The sequence below is a fragment of the Labrus bergylta genome, chromosome 23 (genome assembly GCF_963930695.1).
Source record: "Labrus bergylta chromosome 23, fLabBer1.1, whole genome shotgun sequence".
Taxonomy (NCBI): domain Eukaryota; kingdom Metazoa; phylum Chordata; class Actinopteri; order Labriformes; family Labridae; genus Labrus; species Labrus bergylta.
In genome coordinates this window covers 14,379,636-14,401,104 of record NC_089217.1, presented here as the reverse complement: position 1 = coordinate 14,401,104, position 21,469 = coordinate 14,379,636, and the positions used below count along the sequence as shown (strand labels likewise).

Below are 21,469 nucleotides of genomic sequence, written 5' to 3'. Positions count from 1 at the left end.
ACCTGCTGTCACTTTCGACTAAATGCTATGATAGGATGCTTTAGAATGACAGTGATAAAACTTCATTACACAAAAAGTTATATTACTTTTTACTCAAGTTATACTGGAGGTTCTTCAACTATACAGAAAGTAATTTTAAGGGATTAAATGGGTCACATGGGAAGTGCAGAACTCCTGCATGCGTCACATTTTTGAAAAGTGTTTTCGTGGATTGTAAGAATTCATTAAAACCCCTATACAGCTGGTTGTACACTGTACGATTTAAAAACGATTCAGATCTGATTTTTTAGACGGGCTGAACCAGGCGCTCGGTGTCGGTTGTGCAGTACACACGGACGCAGGATGACGGCCTGATCTCCTGATAGGTCAGATGATTTTCTGGCATTTTGATAATTTGGTTGAACGACTGCTCTTCTTAGCTTCATCCGTCACCGTCCTCGTCCTCTCAGCCTCAGTCATTGTATCAAACCGTGCAGAGACGGGCTAACTGGTGCCGTAAAGTTGTACCAACTTCTCGGAAGAACACCTCGGCTCCGCTGCCGAACTTATATTACTATTGGCAGGCAACCGGGCCGATCTTTGGAAATTGGATTTTTGTTATTAGATCGACTTTAGAACAACTTTTTTAAGGTGGAAAAGTTTCACATTGTTGCTTTAAGTGATGGAATTAAAAACACGTTTTCACCTATTTGACCTCAAAAGATGCTAAAATGCTGTCATTCCTCTTTCCCTTTCTCCTTTACTTTGTAACACGCATGTGTTCGTTTTATTAAAATGTTAAAGTTCGTCTAACGTCAGCAGAAATAACTATTGATCCAGGTGACGTAGGTTGCCTGTTTTGCTAATAAACACTTTGGAAACCCTGCGCTGAGTATCAAATTAATGGCACATCAGAAACGTGTAAAGCTACAGCCAGCACACGATCTGGTCACAGAGGTGAAATCTGAAGGCCGACTCTTGGAGAGCTTCATGTTTTTACCGTATTTTGGCAGAAAATCTACTTTTCACACTCTGCTGATTGAACAGTTTTGTGTATGTGTGTGAGAGAAGGAGTTATAGAGTATATGTGACAAGAATAACAGTAAGACTAGGTTACAAAAACATCTTCTGAAAAGAGAGACTAAGGAAATCCTGAACAGCAGTGTCAGCTGCAGTCTGCCGCTTGCCGTCCCTGAAGTGTGCGTGCAAAGTGTGAAAGCTCCCTCCAAGTTAAACACTGCCTTAAGCTTAAACTTTACACAGAAGGTAAAAAAAAACAAAAAACACACACAACAGCATTGGAGTTATTTCCGTGCAAAGACAGACATGACCGGGGGAGGAGGAGAAAATTAGCCGTCCCGCTCCTGCCACTTCTGGAAACCCCTCCGTCAGCAGCTTGCAGATGGAATAACACTCCAAGCAGCGACTTGTTCAAAAGGTGGGCTGGGTTCAACGTAAATACGGTGACTCAACAAACACGGCCTCCCTCTTAGCTCATTACACCGCCGAGGCTGCAGAAACTGCTGCGACCTGGGACAGGTCAGTCTGTTAGTCATCTACGAAGACAGATTATAGGGTGTTACGTAAAAAGGACGATGATGTGTGCAGACAAAAGAAACAGACTTGAGGAACACGGCACACAAGTTTCAACACCTTCAGACCCACAATAAAGGCTTTTTTTCTTCTTCTCTGTCTTGGAGTACCTGCTTGTTTTTTTCGACCCGCCAGATTCAAACAACTTCATATTGCCATGACATCATAGTTTGCATGTTCAAAGAAAAAATCCTTTGACCTGACAAGCTTCTTGTTCTGACCCAGGACTGGATTAAATAATAAATAACCCAGAAATGTTTAACTAGTAAAGAAGAAGATCAATATTGACTGTACAGAGAGGAAGAGAGATAGAACAGAAACTAGTTGAAGTCGGCTCATCAAACTGACAGTCAATGGGCTCGTCTTGTGCAATGGTGACGCATTAAATAGTGTGTATTCAGTTGAATTTAGAGGGAACATGTTTGTTGCTGGAGGTGGTGGGTGGGGGGCGTTACAACAAGCTGGGTGGAGAAAAACCCAAACCTCCCCCTCCCTTCATTGTTCTGCTTCATCTCAGTCACATGTTAATGACAGTAAAACATGACCTGCTGTGCCGACTGACTACACATGCCCCCAGACTTCTGCAGAGATCTGTAAACATGCTGTTATTAGGGGAAACATTCAGCCACCTCCTGCACACACTCTATTTGTGCATCTCATCTCATCTTGAAAAAAATGTTTTAATCCATTGAAATGGTTACGATTGAAGAAGTTATTGCCCATTGTTAAAAATGTCTACTGCATTTCTCAGACAGTGCAGAGTACTTTGAAGGGCCTCTGTTGTACATCTGCATGCTTTATGTTTTACAGATTTCTTGTTTGAATAAAATAGTTCAAACACAAATAATTCATGCAAAGCAGTGTATGGCCGCCCAGAGTAGAACAGTTGAAGGCTTCTGAACTTTTGCTGAGCTTAAACTGGGGCTGCTTATGGCATGAATCTATCAATAAGATGAGTATCAACTCAACTCAACTGTACTGCAATAATAACCTCTGATATTGTAAGCACAAGGGACGTAAGTATCGCGGCTTGAAGCATCAGTCTGAATAGGGCTAGTGATTATACCTTCCCTATCTGCTATCTAACAGCTAGTCACAATTAGCTTGACCATCATGATTGTTTAATTTGTCGAGTTTGACTGCGTAGGATTACGAGTTTTGAGAGTGGAGACTCTGGTTTTTGGTGAATTCATCTGTTAGTGCGTGGTGTGCTGAGTTGGCCGTCTCGTTGCACACAACACACTGTAAAAACAAATCTGTTAAATCTGTCATGATTTGTCGACATGTGTGGGTTCTGTCACATTTTAAAACTCAAGTGTGTGCCAGGCTTTATCTTCAATCACTTTATTTAAAGATGCATTGGCATGTTTTCCATGATTGTTTTAAATTTGCCCAGGTATGTTGCTTTTACACAAATTCTGAAGTTTCCAACAAATATAAAGTTCTTGCCAAATCTCTCAGGATCCAGAAGGACACTGAATACACCAAAAAAACAACAACTAATCTTTAGAAGGGCTATTTAGTTTTGCAATCAAATTATTTCACATCTAGATGTAACATTTGGTAGCCATGTAGTTTGACTTCTGTTCATGTATAACAACAAACTGCATGTTCTGAATGCTTGGATCTTATGCCTCTATTGAAATTATTCAAAACTGATCAGTTACGGGCAATATCTGCGGCACTGCAACATACATCCATGTGATTGGATTTACAGTCAGAAGCCTGTAAAACATCACAGGGAGCTTGTTAAAACAGGTGGAAAAATGTAATTTTCTCTAACATGTGTTATCAACTATTGATTGGCATGAATCCAAGAGCCTGCACAGCTGCGAAGCAACATCAAAGTGGGACGTATGTGCACGGGGCTGATCCAGTACGAGCAGCACCTTGGATGCATTAAATGTTATCAGGGGTTGGGTGATTTAAATCCCCCCATTCGATGGAATGCTGAGGAATCTTCAGACAGTCTGCGGTTGGAGAAGTCAGCCTTTGTTTGAGTATAAATTGCTGTTGATATGGGCAAGGCCTTACCACAACAATTATCAAAGTTTGCGTGAAAAGGGCTGACGCGCCTCATATTAAATCATCTGATTAAAGCTGGAATGCTTCTTATCAGACGAGACACTCCGGAGGCTGACGTGTCCGTCCGCCTTAACTTGTTGCATGAACAGACTCAGAATCTGACTCTTGCCGCCGTTAATTACCTTCACATTCCAACCAAACGCCAGTTGGGTTTGATGTGCTCCACCTTGGCATTGGGCTTGAAACCTGACACACATTCCCGTCCGTGGCAGAAAGCCCCCAGAGGCCTCGTACCTGATGTAGTCTGAGGGAATGCACCAAGTGCCCGGGGAATGCTCGCCAAGGTTCGCCTCAGGGCCATCGCACGCCTTCCCAACCTCCCCCCCCCCTTCCTCCTTACCACTTCAAACCTGGCTAAACGTTATCCAAAGCCTTGGCAGAACCTTGAAGCTTAAAGTGGCAGGGTTGAGATAAGAGAGGCAACGAGACAAAGACATATCCAGGACTCTTTGATCGCTGGCTGTTTGGTGGATTTATAAACGACAGACAAAAAAAAACGGGGGAGTAAATTGAAAGGGCGAGCTAACGAGGCGCACATGGTTCTGGTGGATGAGCTAAGCGTGCCACGTTTGAGAATCAAAGGCTGGCATGAGATAAAGAGCTGTTGGCTTTCTCTCTAACGCTGCTTTTATTTCCCTTGCTCCGCCGTCAGATCAGCAATGGATTGTGTTTCAGGCAGCTGTAAAAACCCTTGGACTGCCTCCACGCTCGTCATGCCGCTCGCCGTCTAATCTGTTCACTCTCTGTTTCTAATCAGCTCGTCTCATTTAAGGGCCGACTGTAAACCACAAAGCGGGCCAGTCTATTAGAGGCAGCAGAGGTTTGTAGGCCATTATGTTCCTCAGTTAGGGAAGGGAGGGGGAAGAAGAAATCAGAGCAGGCTGGATTTCACGTTATCCAGCGTTTGGTCTCTGGATACATTAGCGGGCCTTGTTCAGTCAGGAAGGAGACACATGACGGCAGTCAGAGCAGCTTCTCAGTAAGGAATTAGATGGAGATACACACTCAGTATTGAGCGCGACCAAAAGAGAAGCAGGCCTGGAATTTAGAGCAGATATTATAGCTCTCTCTCTGATGATAGCACTCCTTACACTAAGCTATGAAGATCAAAGCAGGTGATTGCTGAAGGTTGAATACAGCGGCCACATTCACATCTTAAAAACAGGTCAGAGAAACAAGCTTTTGGACGGGGAGTACTCTCCTAAACGCAATTACTTTCAAACCAGCTCTTCACTTGTAGCCAAGATACGATACTTATCGGGATATACTTTGAATTTGGAAAATGACCACTTCCTACACAGAAAACAGCTGTTATTTATCGTTGAGTATAACAGCGGCGGCATATTAAGGATCCTACAACTTTGAACACTTCAATTCATGTCCTCAGAGGTCCTAGAAATACATTAAAATATTTTAATCCCAGAGCTAGGGCTTTGCCGTTATTGTGAACAACACCATAGGTCAATTGTCTTTCAAAACTGTCATCACAGCTTTGCAGCCACATCGATTCTGTAACATCTGCATGGACACATGTATTTACAAGGAGCACATGACGCTATTTTGCTATTTCGATTTTCGGAGCAAAGCCCTACTAGAGAACTAGTCTGAAGTTAAGAAAACACCCAGAAAACCACCAGCTGCACAAGACAATTAAAACATTGACATTAAGAGGTTCAAATTTTGACTTGTCATTGCACCTCAATCTTTGCACACAAGAACAACGTAACAGCGGACACCTTCCCTCTGTTTCTGATTACCTGCAGAGCATACAAAAGAGACTTTTTTTTGTTCCTGTACACTCTGATTTCTTGCAAATGTAAAATCTAATTTTTTTAGCTTTAAATACTAAGTTGTATTAGACAATTTGATGCTATATTTTTAGAGCCCGCTGTATAAATAAAGAGGCTACAATATATACATATTGCCCATTGGATTGGCGTTATATGCAATTTGCTCTAAAATGTTCTCCAGAACTAGCCGTTCTCGAGTGTTTTAAACTCTCATTTTGTGTTAAATATCAAGTGTAAACCAGTTCAAAGTCCATCGTCTGGATATTTAATCTGGGTAACAGTGACTGTAGGCCAACAAAGAAGCAGCTTCAGCGCCGTGACAAAGAACAGAGCCGCCGTTTCCCAGACTGTGTTGAAAACTGTGAGGCAAGATTTAAAGCTCCAACACATCGTTATGACGGGAAGGGGTGCTACAGAAGACACGACAGGGGTGAACCAGGAGCGCTCTCTGAGACGACGGCAAACGGTAAAAGTAAACGTGTAGACGAAATGCAAACATCAAACAAGAGCTGTGTATTGTGTTTAAACGAGGCAGAAATCCAAGGCATGCTCTCACGTTTTGTCTGCCCTGTGGACCACCATGCACATTTCTCTTTCTCTTTAAAGTAGCTGTAGGTGAGTTTGATTAACCTCTGTGGGATTCCTGAACATATTCAGTTAAAATGCCAAGCTTTTCCACAGTTCTATGAACACTTTAGGACCAAAGTGGACACCAGAGAACAAAACGCTATGAATGTTGTTGTTGCTTTCACATTTGCACAAAACTCTTGAAAAACTCCTGAAGTTTTTATGCCCAATACCTCATAACTTGTAAAGTTAGAAAACTTGACGTTGCAGTATCTATTTTTTCTGCAATAAATGGTGAGTTATGAAAACACAAACCACAAAAATCTCAAAACATACTTGCATTGTTCCTTATGCATGAAAAATCGACTCTTTCCTAATAAACCTTTTATGAGTGAAAGTGTGTGATGCTGCTTTGTTTATTCATGTCCGAAATTCCTGTTCTTTATGCTGGATGAGCAATGTGTGACAAACATGTCATAGTCAGGCCTCTGAGCGTCCCAGGAATGACTTCACGATCCCTCTGTGTTCTCATGAAGGGGATGAACTTGTAATATAATATCAGACTGACTTTTCTTCTGGATTAGTCATGTAAAATGAGAACCATGAGAGTTTAAACTTTTGTATCGAGCAGCAAACAAGCTGAAGCATGATGCGTTTGAGGTCATTTGCCTCATTTGACACCTAACCTCCTGTAATGTGACTATAAGAACATGCACACATTGTGCTTCTGATGCTGAAACAACATATCCTGCAGATCTACGCAGACATACGCAATTCAGGGTTATTGAGATATCTTTCAATAACCTTGGTGGAGAGATGTCTGGATCTGGTGCAGTTAGAGATTCTTTGGGCAGAAGTGTTGAGGTGTAGCTCTGTGTTGGAGTGTGTGGTCAGTTGTACACCAAACTTTGGGCCTTGCCTTTGAACTCCTTCATGTTGAAAATGATTCAGAGAGACTGAAACTGAAGCTCTGTGATATCTTTCTAATAAATTGCTGCTGATGAGAAAAAGTATTGGCAGGATTTTTTTCTCTTCAATGTGATTGCTTGATGTTCTATACACGCCTTCTTCATAAAATGAAGTTGGATGTGCGAACACCTCCTTTAAACTATTTGTTATCCGTAACAAAAGTGGATTTTTGCAAAGGCAAACATTTGTGGTTTATCTCACTAAGATTGAAGTTTTCTTCATTATAGTATTTTCAGGAATCTGAATTTTTCAAATACAACATTTTTAAATAAATCCAGTACACCCTGAGGATGTATAGTACCACCTTTTGAGAAACACAAGAACTTCTGTGATCTGCAAACTGGAAAATACGAAGCCTTTACTCACCAGACTGAAGTCCCATTGAGGTCCTGGTGTCAGGAAGGAGAAGGAGCTCCCTCTTCTTATTGACCTGAGCAAAAACAACAGCAGAAAGGAACGTCACCTTTTAGAAGTAAAGCACGCCTAGCTGCAAAAGCCAACATCTTCAGGGCCTGTTGCATGCTGTAACAATGAGTGTGATGCATTCCCGGTTATGTAATTAAAAAAGATAATCCAGCAAGATCCACCTCTGTGACTCAACTGTGACGATATGTAAGAAGCACCAGATTTATTTAAGCCATTGTGGAGTCCACTCTGACCTAAAGTCCCGGCCAGAGTGTGAGTAAAGCAGATGACAAAGCGTTCATTAATGGGAAACTGTGAGTCAGGGACCAGTTGTCCTGAGAAAACATCCACCACCACCTCCAGTTACCTACCACAGCCTCAGCATGCTGCAGCCTCGGAGTCCTCCACCTCAGGCCAGGACTGACAGATAAAGATCCTCCAGGTCAGACAGGAAAGATCCTCAAAGACACCTCATGAGACTCTAAACTGACACAAGACCCCCTGAGATATTTGAAGGAGGAGTTCTATCCCTAACACCTTCCTTCCTCCCAGAGGTTTGGCATCGGCCCAAAACTCTTTTTGTTGGGATTTTCTCTTAGGTGACAGCTTTGCCCTTTTTTGGGAGTCTGCGGTGGGATTGTCCGGACTGAACACTCCCCCCTAAAAACCAGCCGTGCACACTATTAATCCCTCTCATGTCAAACAACTTATCTTGAACCTGTGTGATTATTAAGGGCCCGGAAAAGGCCACACGGAGGACAATTACACAACACATCCCGCTCAGTGAACGGATGGTTACACAGCCAGAGGAAAAACATCAAAGCAGCTGCTCAGATCTGCCTTGTACCAACAATAAATTGGGTTTTTATTGAAGCACTATTTCACATTGATGAAATCCTCTCACTAAAAGTGTGTCTCCAGACTGCCTTACAAGGATAAGTTACTGTGCCACTTATGAAACCAAATCATCGGGTTATTAAAGTCACGCACTGACTGCCGAGAGAGGGGACGATATTCTATTAAAAAACAGTTATGTGGATGGTTAGGGAGCCTGGAACTTTTAAAAACTGGACACAGCTTTGATTTAATTTAAAGCATTAGTTTTATAACATGCTAATTCTTATGACTTCAAATATGACGGCTTCACAATCGATTAAAATATGATTTGAATTACAATGAGGCCAACTAAGTGCTACAGACTCACAAGTGCTGCAATGTTCAGATGAATGCAACAAGCCTGACCAATATGTAGGTCAACCAAATTTATTAGGCCGACATTGGTCTAAGATATATTGGAATCTGAAGCTATACGTAGATTTACTTTCTGAATGTTCCCTGAATTAAAAACCATTTTAACAAAACAAAGAAATCTAAAAATCAATGCTCTAGAAATGGCGTCATCATATTATATGTTTGCAGGTTGAAAAACATCCCTGATCATCGTTATGATGGCTGTTTGGGATGATTTGAGCTTGAATGAAAACGGACCTCTCCTTCATCGATTCTGGACCAATAAGACGATGTCCTGTACATGTTTAATACGTGTTTTCTGACCAAACAAACTCACCCTGCTTTCTTTTAACAGTCAGATGTGTCACTCAACAAGACGCTTTGTAAAGTAAAGTCTACAAACAGAAGTAGAATAATCTATTTTAAAAGAGTCCATCAAAAATGGCAAACTCCTGCACGGCAGGCACTGTAAAGCCTTTTTCACAATCGCACAGTTGGAGGGTTGGGGCCATATGAGTCATACTGCAATGAAATATCTTTGAAAATAATCATGATATGATTCTTTTCTCATTTCCTCGCAGCTCTTTAGACACCAACATTTGAACTCAGAGGAAAATGCAAACAAAAGCTGAAATGTTGAGACAATTTGGAGGATGTTTAAAGGAACTTTCACGTAACTTTACAGTGCATCACACTCAGCAGACGCCACAGCACGATGAATCAAGCCCCCTGCATCGCTCAGCTTGCATAACACAATTACACAATCATGCATCATCATAAATGGTGTCAGAACAGTGGATAATATCACAGATTTAATGTCTTTGGGGGGGGCCTCAGGCTCAGATGGAGGGACTTAAAAAGGCATCAGCATCCGGAGAATGCCGAGCTGCCCAGAAACACTTGTTGTGTTCGTGTGACGGGGTCAGTGCTGCTCGTAAGGCCGAGTCATTCCAGTCATACTGCCGCGCTGCTACTGTTGCTCCAGTTGGCGTTTCTCCAGTGACAGAGCAACTGTCCATCTACAGGCAGCTGCAGCATCCCAGCACCCTAATCTCTGCTCGCATGCCTCGTAACACTGAGTGGAACGGTGCTGAAAGGATTCGGTGATTATTCTAGTCCATTTGGAGAAAATAATGAGTTAACTAGTTTGAAGATTTACTAACTGTTAGAAGGTTTTTTCAGAGACAATGTCAAATATTTCAGATTCTAAACTGTAAGAATGTACTCATTTTCCTCTTTTAAATATTATAAACTCATTCTCCTTTGGTCTTGGATTGTTGGCAGATAAAACATCTGGAGACATCAGAAAATATAGAATTTAGTTGGGGCTAAATTACAATGATTGTAGTATTATTTGTGTGTGTGTGTGTGGAAAGACAGGACAGTGGGTAGAGTCAGAAATCAGGCAGATAGGGACAGTGGGGATTGACATGCGTGGAAAAGGGCCACAAATTGGATTTGAACTCAGGGCCGCCCATGCTAAACTCTACGAGTCGAGGGGAGAAAATGAGAGCGGGAGTGAAACATGCGCACAAGTAACTGAAGTCAGAGATCCCACAGAGACCACCCACGTTAGAAATGTATGCACGGATGCTACTGTAAGGTGTTCGAGATAAACAGCATGTGCTGCAGGAACAACAACAACAGCAGCTAAAGAGAGGAAAAAGTGGAGCTCTGTGGGTGTCCTGAAAACGAGCCAGGGGTCAGAGGTCACTGCAGGTGTTGTTCAGACTTTACTGTCTTACTCGACATTCATCTACAGCACAGTGTGTCCTTAACCACCCAGGGTTCACTTAATTAGTAAGTCTTTATTCTGCTAGAGGAGGAGCAATGTTTTGTTGGATGGTTAAGAAATAACGGATCCAAACTCTGGCCTGGGAACGCCTCAGAATCCCCGAGGAGGAGCTAGAAACCTTTGCTCCGGAGAGGGGCGTCTAGGTGGCTTACTGCGCTTTCTGCAAACGCACCGCAACCTCGGAATAGAGGAAGAAAATGGATGCTTGGATTGATTAACTGCTGATTAACCGAATACAATAGTCTGAAAGAGTCAAACAATGTGATTTTGAATTTGTTTTTTATTTTCTATCTCACATTGATTGATGTATTTTTTTTTAAATCACCCGCCCCCTTTAACTTTTTGTAGCATCTATGGTGAAAGAATCACATTTTTCATTTTGAAAATTCCAGCTAATGTTACAGAAAAACATTTGTAAGATTGCCTTTTTTATTTCAAACTTTTATTTTGTGCAATTTAAAACAAAGCACGAGTCAGCATTCGTACCGACTCCAAGGTAACACTTTCAATTAAGGTCACAATATTCACCATGCAAACTTTTAGTTGATGACCAGAGCTATTGACTATAGTTATGTAGCATAAGGTACTAACAAGCACTTAATAATGACTAATAAGCAGCTAGTATGCTACTAATTAGCATGCTAATAAGCAACTAGTTAATGATGAATATTGTGAACCTTAATTTAAAGTGTCACTGCTTCCATCTAAGATGACAGAGAAAGGAAAAACCCTGAACATGAACACTAAATGATCTCATTCTGTGGCTCTCTTTCATACAAGTTTACAGTGATGGACGCGTACAGTTTCAGTGTCTACTTCAGGAGGTAACCACTGATTCACGTCATCATTTTAAAGAATTCCACATGTTTGATGACGGTTACAAGTTGAAATAATTTTTCAGTTGTTATACTGACTGCTGTCATTAAAAGAAACACACATGAACACCATGAGTCCTTTATGTGTCTGTGCCCCCCCCCCCCACCTTTTTGTGTTTTCATGAAAAAAAATTAAAGGAATCTTTTTCAGTTATCTCAAAATTTTTCTCATTTTGTCAAATAAATCGTGAAAGAATCGTATCGTGAACCCAGTATCGTGAAATGATCGTGAGTTGAGTGAATCGTTACATCCCTACTGAACATGAAGACTAAATGATCTCATTCTGTGGTTCTCTTTCATACACGTTTATAGTGATGGACGCGTACAATTTCAGTGTCTACTTCAGGAGGTAACCACTGATTTACGTCATCATTTTAAAGAATTCCACATGTTGGATGACGTGCACTTCAGTAAATCATCACTAGATATAAAAAGTGTGCTTTTGATGCTCCTTGTTGGTGGTATTTTGAATATGTGGTTATGGATGACCAAGCAGGAAGTAACGTTCACCATGTTGTAAATCTGGACTCTCCCTACATAAAAGCCATAAATAATGATGACTTATCAATACAGCAGGAAACCAGAGAACACAATGTGTCAACTACACAGTAAGTGTAAGGTTGAGGTAAACATCATTGTTTCTGAGAGACACATCAGAGTGCGTTGAAGCTTCTGTGATGCAAATTCTGAGTTGGATGATTCCCAAGAAAGACAGAATCTATGAGCAACATAACTGTGAACTTTCTTTATTACCATTTAAATACCTTTTAGTCTTTAGCACGCAAGAGTTTAGCAAGAGTCCCACACCTACTTTTTTAGTTCCAGTGCTGATCAAAAATGTTTCCAATGTTGCCTAATATTGACCAGTACTCCATTCTTTCTTCAGTTACGATCCCGAAAATCATAAGCCTCTAAAAAGATTGATTTGCTTCTTCTCCAAAAACAGAAGCCAAAACACAAATTTGCATCCTGTCGCTCGCCCTCAGCAGTCAGCACCACTTAACTTTGACAGCAAGCCACCAATGTCTTGGTACGGTTTGATTAAATGTCTGAGGAAGAGGATGGTGATGGATAAAGCTTAGAAGAGAAAAAGAGTGCCCAGAAACCAAGCAGTGACCAGGCAAGAAACCAAAGAAATATTGGACATGCTCTTGGACGTTGGGGAGAACTTGGCGAAACAGTAGCCTTCAAGTCTGACGCAAAGCTGGTTATGTTAATGAACAGTTTTTCGAAAGTGGCACTCAGAGACCTTCAGTGGGCGCCAAAGGGCACTAAACCAGTGCATAGATGAGGTGAATGTCAACGCCTGTACCCTTACCATAAGTGTAACACAAGTCTCTGAAAACGCACCATGTAGGTAGTATTTTGGATGCTGGTAAGTAATCAGAGGAGCAGGTCTGTTAGCTGTCTGACTGTAAAGCTGAGCTGAGCTTCCAGACAGGCAGACGCTCATTGTGCTTCGTGTCGCTGAAAAAATGACAAGCATTAGCCCAGAAGCCAGGCAGGGACACACACGATTCATCCAGACTGTTACATCATCAGGGCTTCAGCTGAAGGTGTAGCCAGTTTCTCACACTCGTGTAGAAAGGCATGCTGGGAATCTCACAGGAGACAAGAGCCTGTAGCAATTAAACATAACCGCTCTTCCGCTCATTGAGCTAATATCTCTGTGCTGAAAATAAACAAATGAGCTGCAGAGAGAATGGTGCCAGAGACAATGTGGATATTTTCAAGAGTAGAAGGAGGATAGAGGTAGTTAGATAGAGCATCTCAAAAAGGTCACAAGTTGATCACTAAATAAATGTAAAAAAATCCATCCAAAATGGAGAGAGATATTAAAGACGGATACTACTTCTTGCTGCACTTTGTATGCATATAAGTAGACAAGAGAGAAAGCTTTACGGGTGTTGAGACCAAAGCACTGCTAGGACAGAAAAAAAAAACACAAATCTCTCAGTTACTTACTTAATCTGGATTCATATTTCAATGGGGGGGGGGGAGGAATTTCAGGGAATGAGAGGAATTCCAGGTAAACATAAGGCTAACAATTAATTAGTCATCTACATCAGATGTCACAACTTTTAGTCATATCTCGCCCTGAGTGTCCAATGTACAACAGTGGGTAATGAAGAGAGCCACACCTCTTCCTTTTGCCACATCCTATCTGTGTGAGAGGGGCTTCCGCAATTGCACCAATAAATACAGATGAAAGCTAGTTGTTTAAAATGTTCTAAGAGTGTCAGTCTGACAGCTGCATCCCAGCCTTGAGAAGATCTGTAGCACAGAAGAAGCTACAGTCATTGAAATTATAGCAAGCCTGGAAGATTAGGTCTTAAACAAAGATTTTTATAATTTTTTTAGGGAGTTGTTCATCTTCAGAGAGATGGGTTTAAGAAAAAGATAAATTTAAAGCAATATCTGTTGTGCAACTTAAACATTGTGAAGTTTCATGTTGCAGTATAACTTATAACTGTTTCCTCTGTAATTTGTTTTCATTTTGTCATGACTTAAGCTACCTTTCTGTACTTTTTGCAAACAATGTTTGAGATAAATTCTAAAAAGTATAGCAATCTGTTAGCAAAGATGTGACTGACCGAGTGATAAGTCTATGACGATATGTTTATGTGTGTGTATGATGAGGGGTGGGGTGGCTTGAAAATATTTTCATCTGCCAAAGTGGGTTCTGGCAGAAAAACTTTGGGAACCCCTGGTTTATACCCTGTGGTATCCCGCTCCGTGTGAAATGATGATGCAGCTCATCAGTACAATGACTGCAAAGCACATGCAGTGTTTTCTTACTTTAGACTAGATGACTTGTCTGATTTTCGTTCAAATTTTAATTGCGAGGGACATTAGTCGCCAGGAACATCCCTAATTCTCAGACCTTCATAAACTATTTGACTTGTGATTAAGGTAAAACAGACTTCATGTCCAGCACTGGCCTGGGTGTTTTGAATGAGATCATAACATACGTCAACAGTTGAGTATCTTTTCAAAGAGAGAGAAACTAAACCTCTTGTGATTCGTTTAAGTTCCCTGTGAACACGTGAGGAAGAGCTTCTTACCCCCGTCTTTAAAAAAACAGTTACTTGTCATGAATCTCATTTTGATTTTCTTACCTTCTCTGTGTGCAACTTACAGAATATGAACGGGTTTAAATGACGTCTTAGCAAATAATCAGGGTATATGCTATATATTTATTGTCTTTCTATAGAAAATTAGTCACTAAAACTTGAGATATCTAATGTCATGTTTCCCACACATTCGCTGTTTTGAAAGTCGATACCCCCTGCGTGTGTAACTTTGTCATGAATACCTGATTGATGTCACCACACACATTCATCCCAGCCTCCAGCCAGGGGACAAAGGTCCTTTCTAGTCCTGAACCTGCTCTCATGTGTGGAGGGAAGTGTGGCTAATGAGTCAGTGCTTTAGCGTCTCAGCTAGCCCTGCCTTTATTTACTAAATGCCAGAGAACCTACACAGACATCTTAACTGTAGATGGATAACTCTGAAACTGAACTATCCCAACACTGACCCCTCCTGTGTTAGCATTTCTGTCCTTATCTTGACTACTTATACTATAGGAGACACATGACAACAGTTACATAACTAAGGGATAATGCATGGCTTTGAGATTTCATAATAAGGAGTTCAAGAACAACATGTAAGGCAGACCCATCCAATTAGTTCAGTGTCCAATAAATTTTATCTACAGGTTTGACATTAAAACATTGAATCTGCACGCAGAGTCTAGATTTTCACCATGTTTCTCTATATGCAGAAATACACGTGTGCACAAACCAAGAAATGTCAGAGTGAGAGTGCTGCCAACAGCTAGCGCCTCCTGAGCTAGTAGCAGGGGTTCTGTGCCTCGCTCAAGGGGCCCCTCGGCAGTGCTCAGGCACCTCTCCAAGTCCCTCTAAACTGAGCTACTGCCGCCAAAAAAGTGCTGCTAACAATCTATTATACCAAACATTTCATCTTGAGCCACAAAACTGCTTAAGGCGGTGTCACTGTCACGACAGCCAATCAGAGTTTAGATTCCCTGACTGCCTGAAATGCCAGAAATAATCAAGTCAACCTCCGTTCAACAGACCTGAAAAACCTTTTGTATCATGACGTTATTTCTGCAAACATAAGGCCTGTTAATGCCAAACAAAATCACAAGGGTTTGTACTGCTGAATGTATAACTGAAGGAAGCCAACAGTGAGGCAAGCCACCTTTGTATCTTTTAATCTACTGTTGAACTGAGACTCACAAGAAACAGGCTTTACTGCTGGGGGATGTGATGGACCAAGAAACGACAGAATATGAAACTCAAATGCCACACAGCACAGTTCTTAGCTGGAAGTCTTTCCACGCTATCCACTGGCTACACCAGAATTACTGAATTTGCCTCCGTTCCCAGAGGAACAGTATCAGAAGATAATAAATGATTCCCGATGGGTTCCAAGATTGAGGAAAACTTAAAGGGCCTTACCCAGCTCACTAGGCTGGTGACTAGAGGTTAGTACGCCGACCTCATGTACAGACTAGAGGCTATAACCCTCAAAGGCGGCCTGGGTTTAAATCCTGTGGTATTGAAACAGATATCGATATCTCATAAATGTTAATTAAAGATAAACTGTTTTCAGCTAAACTTTAAAGGAATAAATACACACCATGCAACCAGAGTATGGTATAAAAACTGCCATTTAAGATAAAGAGCTGATAATAAAATCTGAATACTTCTGTTATATTAAGCTTTACATGAAGAGAAGTTTATTGAGCCCATACCTTTTTTACGAGGCACAAACCCAACCATGAGAACATTCATATCACCCAGTCTCAGACCATTCAACGTGAGTTTTTAACCACGGTACTTTACATGGACAATGACCTTCCAATACCGAGTTCAAGAGCTTTGGAACAGCTTTGTTGTACACTGTTGGCTGAATTCTGCACGTGTTTGGCAGCATGAAAAATTCCACTGCCAGTCGAGTATTTTTTATGCCAATCTCACTTGGGAAATCAAACCTTATTTTCTCTCACTCAAAGCTCGTGTTTTTTCTTCCATAAACCCTCGTTATGGAGGTCAAATGTTGGGTGATGTTTTTCCATGTTTGTCTGCAGAGCTGGATTTGCACAGGTCTGCGTTTGGGCAAAACTGGCACATGACATCGAAAGATTTTCAAAACAGTCCCGTACAATCGCTCTCAGGGGTTTTTCGTCTTAAAACATACTGATTACTGTTATTGTAGGTTGGCTGCATGTCTGACGACCGGATAAAGCTCATTGTATAGATAATTATGAGCTCTTGGACACAATTCAACTTCAGTGTTTGTGTTTTCTTCATCCAGAATAGAAATGTATGAAAACAATTCTGTTTTCTGCTGATCTCTGAAGTTATAAACAAATCAAAAGGCAAGGACACGAGTATGTTCACGATCATGAGAACGGCCAAGGGAGTTTTACCCCAGAAATAGATATTCACTATTAGATTGGCTGGTATTAGGTTTCAAGCGGTCAAAAAGCTCCAGCATGAAGATGTATATTGTTCAAGGGGACACATTGTCAGAAAGCTAAGGACCCGAGGGCCCGACAAGCAAGTATAGTGCACGAAAGCCGTTTTTATCCATTGACAACACAAGCTTGTGATATGCTGTGACTCGAACACAGGACCAAAAGGTGCTCTGTCAAAAGGGAGAGCTTTGCTATTTTTAACACTTTACTGTGGCATCAATGACAATCATTCACAAGTCCCTCCTGTTTATAAATACATTTATTTTTTAATTGTAAAAGTAACTGCTCTGCGGGCCAGTCTGATGTCATCCACGGGTTGGAGCTGGCCGCCAGATCAACTTTATTAAAAAATTTAGGCCGACGAGTTTCGGCTTGTCGCCTTCTTGATGACCTCGATGAAGGCCACAAGCCGAAACTCGTAGGTCTAATTTGTTAATAAAGTTGATCTTCATACTACAAGAGTTGCTGGAGCTTTTTGACCTCTTCTAGCCTTTCACTCGTCATGCACCTTGGTAGATGGTGAAGCTGTGTGGAAAATCCCACTCTGCTTCTTAGGGATTTGGGATTAGGTTTCAAACACAATATTACATCAATCAAATCCTACTGTACCGAATATTTTCGAGCAGAGATTGTTTTCACAGGGATTTTCCAAAGTTCTCCTCTTTTCAATCTGGCTAAAAAAAAAAAATCTGACACACCAACATAAAATAGTTATTTATAAATTAATAAATCTTCCTCTTTGCCTGGATGTAATCACCTCGGGAAAAACTTAAATGTAAGCGAGAGGGGACCTTAAGTACAGTTCTAGTATTTACCAACGCAAACCAACATTGAGCCTGAAGCTAATATAACAATGGAGACTTATCAAGTAGTAATCTTCCAGAGTACCAGCCCATCAATGGGATCGGTGTTCATCCATCCAATGATTACTGATTCAATATCATCAATGCATCGATCCATATCTTCATGACTAGCATCATGCCTTTACTCGTGAATTTCTTCTGCAGGCTCCTTCATTGAATTAATGTAAAATGTATTCTGATATGTGATGTGATATTTATAATTAAAGCATTTTGAACAGAATAACATTTCATGTAATATTGTGATGAAATTGTCGATTACATAATTACATTTGAGTACCCTAACCCTGGCTTTGACTAGAGACTGTTCTTGTGCAGAATGCAGGGAAATTAACAAACAATAACCATGTTATGCACATTTCAGCGGAACTTTTCTGCTCGCAACCCCCAAAATAAAGCTGCTTGAGACTGGGGAGCCCCACTGTCTCTGGAGGGGGTTAAAGCATTTTACTTTGCGCACAGCTGGGCACATATACCAGTTGGACTATTTATACACATTAGAACACAAAGGAACACAATAGACTAAAAGCCTTAGAATCAGAAAACAATTCATCTCCGTATAAAGACTGTACATCGGAGTGAGCATACCATGTTTAATAAAGCACAAAGGTGAAGTGTGTTTGTTTCTGTGTGTGTGTTGTATTTGTAAAGAGCAACAGACAGCTACACTGATGCAGCCATTTGCAAACTTGCATTTAAATGATTTTTTTTACACTCCTGGCAACTTTCATTTCAGCATAAATCTCACTTCATGAAAATTGTTTTATTTTAAATTGTACTACTTCTGTAAATGTTTACAGGAAGGTGCAATACGCAGAACCTCTGCAATAGTAGGCTTACCTGCTCAACATTAATAAAATACTCATCCGGAAATAATGCCATAATGTGTGCATGTGTAAATATGGTTGTGTGGACAAGTATGCACTGAATTACATTTTTCGTTCTGTACTCAGTAATCCTTGTAAATAGAAATCAGGTGGAGACGAGGGAAATGTTCTCCAAGGGGGCAACAAAGTGTAATTTATATATATTCACAATAATGGGTCATCCCTCCTCCTCATAATGGCTCGCTGTCTGAACAACTGCCTTTAGAGTCTAAAGATAATTAAACTTACATAAAAATGACTTCTTAGGAAGAAAATGTGTTTATCTGTACATTGTTTTACAACACATCTTGACATAAACTGATATACAACATATTAACACACATTAGTGCTTCTGTACATCAAAACAATATTAATTTAAAAGGGTATAGTAAGCTTGTTGTGACAATACAAATAGAAGGAAGGATCATTACACCTCGTTTTTAATCGAAAGAATAAATATTAGTTTAAAAGCATTTGTGTATACAGTTAATTTGAGAGTAAATGTTTCACTGAATATATCTAAAGTAAATGTATGACGCACACAACTGGAGACATAAACAGGAAATAAACTACAGCTGGTTTAAAGAGAGCAGAGTGACGGTCCTCTGCTGACCTCTAGCGGCGCTTTGACGCAACAGCACACATTGACATCCATTAAAACGTGGTATAAAACAGACAAAACAGATTCGAAAGTACCTGATAATCTGTTAGACACAACAAGCTAAGTGGTATTTACTTTTTTCTAAGTTAAAACCTTCATTTGAGGAAATTAAATAACGATGCTGTGTGCTAGCTGTGTCAGGCTAAAACATGCTAGCTCCCGTTAGCTCGTATTTATGTTTGAGATTTGAAAGTCTGGATTAACGGAGGGCGCTGACGGGTTGAAAGGTGTGTTTTCAGATAGTTTACGGTGTTTTTGTTGGAGTATGAACGTTACAGATGGACTAACCTTCTCAGACTCCTTCTGTTATTCCCGAGGGACGAAGACTCTTCTTCATCAGCGGAACTCTTCCTCTTTAAGTCTCTGCTGCTCGCTTGTTTTCTCGGTCTATCTACAGTTTCCTCTACAAATGGAGCCTGGACTTCAGCTGTTTCACCCATTTAAAATGTAGGGGGAGTTGTTTTTTTACTCAATATATGAATGGGTTGAAGAAAAAAAAACAATAACAAATGCTACTACAGCAGCATGGACTCGTCACAAATTTTGAATATGGCGGAAATGGAAAACATCGACCAATGAGAGGGGAGAACAGCGGAAGTAGTTGCTAAGTGGGCGGGACCAGAGCAGATAAACATACAACACATTAACATGTAGTGAGAAATGACTACTTTTGGGGTAACAGAATATCTTAATATTATTACTATACTATTTTTTTGACCACACTTTTACTAATTGGCTTCATGAATTTGAAAATTCACGATTTTTAAAATCTTTATACGTGTATATGTGGGGGGTTCGATCCCCTGCTTCTGCAGCCACATGTCCGATGCGTCCTTGGGCGAGACACTTAACCCCAAGTTGCTCCCGTGCTTCATTGTCAGCGTATGAATGGGATTAGTTACATCAGATGGTCACTTTACACAGCAACCTCTACCATCAGTGTGTGATAGGTGTGACCTGAGTGGTGTAAAAGCACTTTGAGTCGTCAGAAGACAAGAAATATACAAGCTCAAGTCCACTTCCAATTTTTGCAACAACTGTTTTGCTATAACAATGAAAATATTTGAAAACGTCCCTAAAAAAGTTAAGAGGACACCCTTTAAACCTTTATACTTTGTGTGAAGCAAAATTCAATGAATAGGCGATGCATTTATTACACGCCAAAAGTGAAGCATTTTATTCCAAGAAGTTCTGAATTCTCCAACTTATAAGTCTAAATCTTACAATTGGCTTTAAATTTAAAGAAAAAAAACAGTTAATCATTTACCAAAAAGAAAAAGAAGACAGACACAAATAGAAAGGTGGGTTTGTGTGCCTTAAGATCGCTCTTACATAAATGATTTATTGATGCTATACTGGGCTGGATAGAAGTCATCAACGGATGAATCATCAAACAGTCATTAAATCCCACTATAGGAGAAATTTGCATCTTGTAGGTTTAAATCAATTATCTGATAAACAAACTTGAATCAGAATCAGAAATTCGGTTGTTACTGTTGCTAATGAATACAAACAACAGTAAATAGACTTGAGCTTGTAAAGCGCTTTTCTAGTCTTCCAACTACTCAAAGCACTTTTACACCACATGTCACACCCACCCATTCACACCCATTCACACCCTTTCACACACTGATGGTAGTGATCACTATGTATCCATCAGAAGTAACTAATTCCAGTCATACGCCACCACTGAAGCATGTCTTAAGTGTCTTGCCCAAGGACACATCAGACATGTTGCTCAGCTGGGGATCAAACCCTCAACCTTCTGGTTGAGGGTTTGAAAAAAAAAAAAAAATAATAATAATAATAATAATAAAATAAGCAATAAGTACCAAGTAGGACTATCATAAGATATGTACAAAGATTAAAAAAACAATATTTACAATTATGAATGCACACAATGAGCTGTGTTAAACAGATATTGCACAGTGTAATTGATAAGGCTTAATATGAACAAAAAAAATGATTAACAATAAAAGTACGAGTCTCAATAAAAGATAAACAAGGAAAAGAGTGTACATTAAAGTTGCTGCTTCGATATCTCTGAAAGGGACGGACAATAATGAAATGCATCCCTAGGTATGTGCATTCATATATTTTTCATTCATGTGGTTATACTTAACATTCTGCATAGTTCAGATTCACTATCAAATTTTTTTTTATGCTGGCCAAAATGTGCACCTGACTGCAACATAAAGCAGTAGATCCTGCCTGTGCTGTAAAGTAACGACACAAATGATGTTTTCAACTGACACAATCTATAAGATCAATCATCCTCTTCCTGTTT

The 21,469-nt window shown here is 40.4% G+C and overlaps 1 protein-coding gene across 1 annotated transcript in view; it reads right to left on the bottom strand.

The window, feature by feature from the left end:
* Positions 1-20,009, bottom strand: part of net1 (neuroepithelial cell transforming 1) — a 40,196-nt gene extending 20,187 nt beyond the window's left edge. Inside the window, exons 1-2 of the mRNA XM_020634792.3 lie at positions 19,471-20,009; positions 7,350-7,413 (exon numbers count right to left, since the gene is read on the bottom strand). Of these exons, the coding sequence (XP_020490448.1) occupies positions 7,350-7,413; positions 19,471-19,622 (216 nt within the window). The 5' untranslated portion in view covers positions 19,623-20,009. The remainder of the gene's footprint in view (positions 1-7,349; positions 7,414-19,470) is intronic.
* Positions 20,010-21,469: the final 1,460 nt, after the last annotated feature.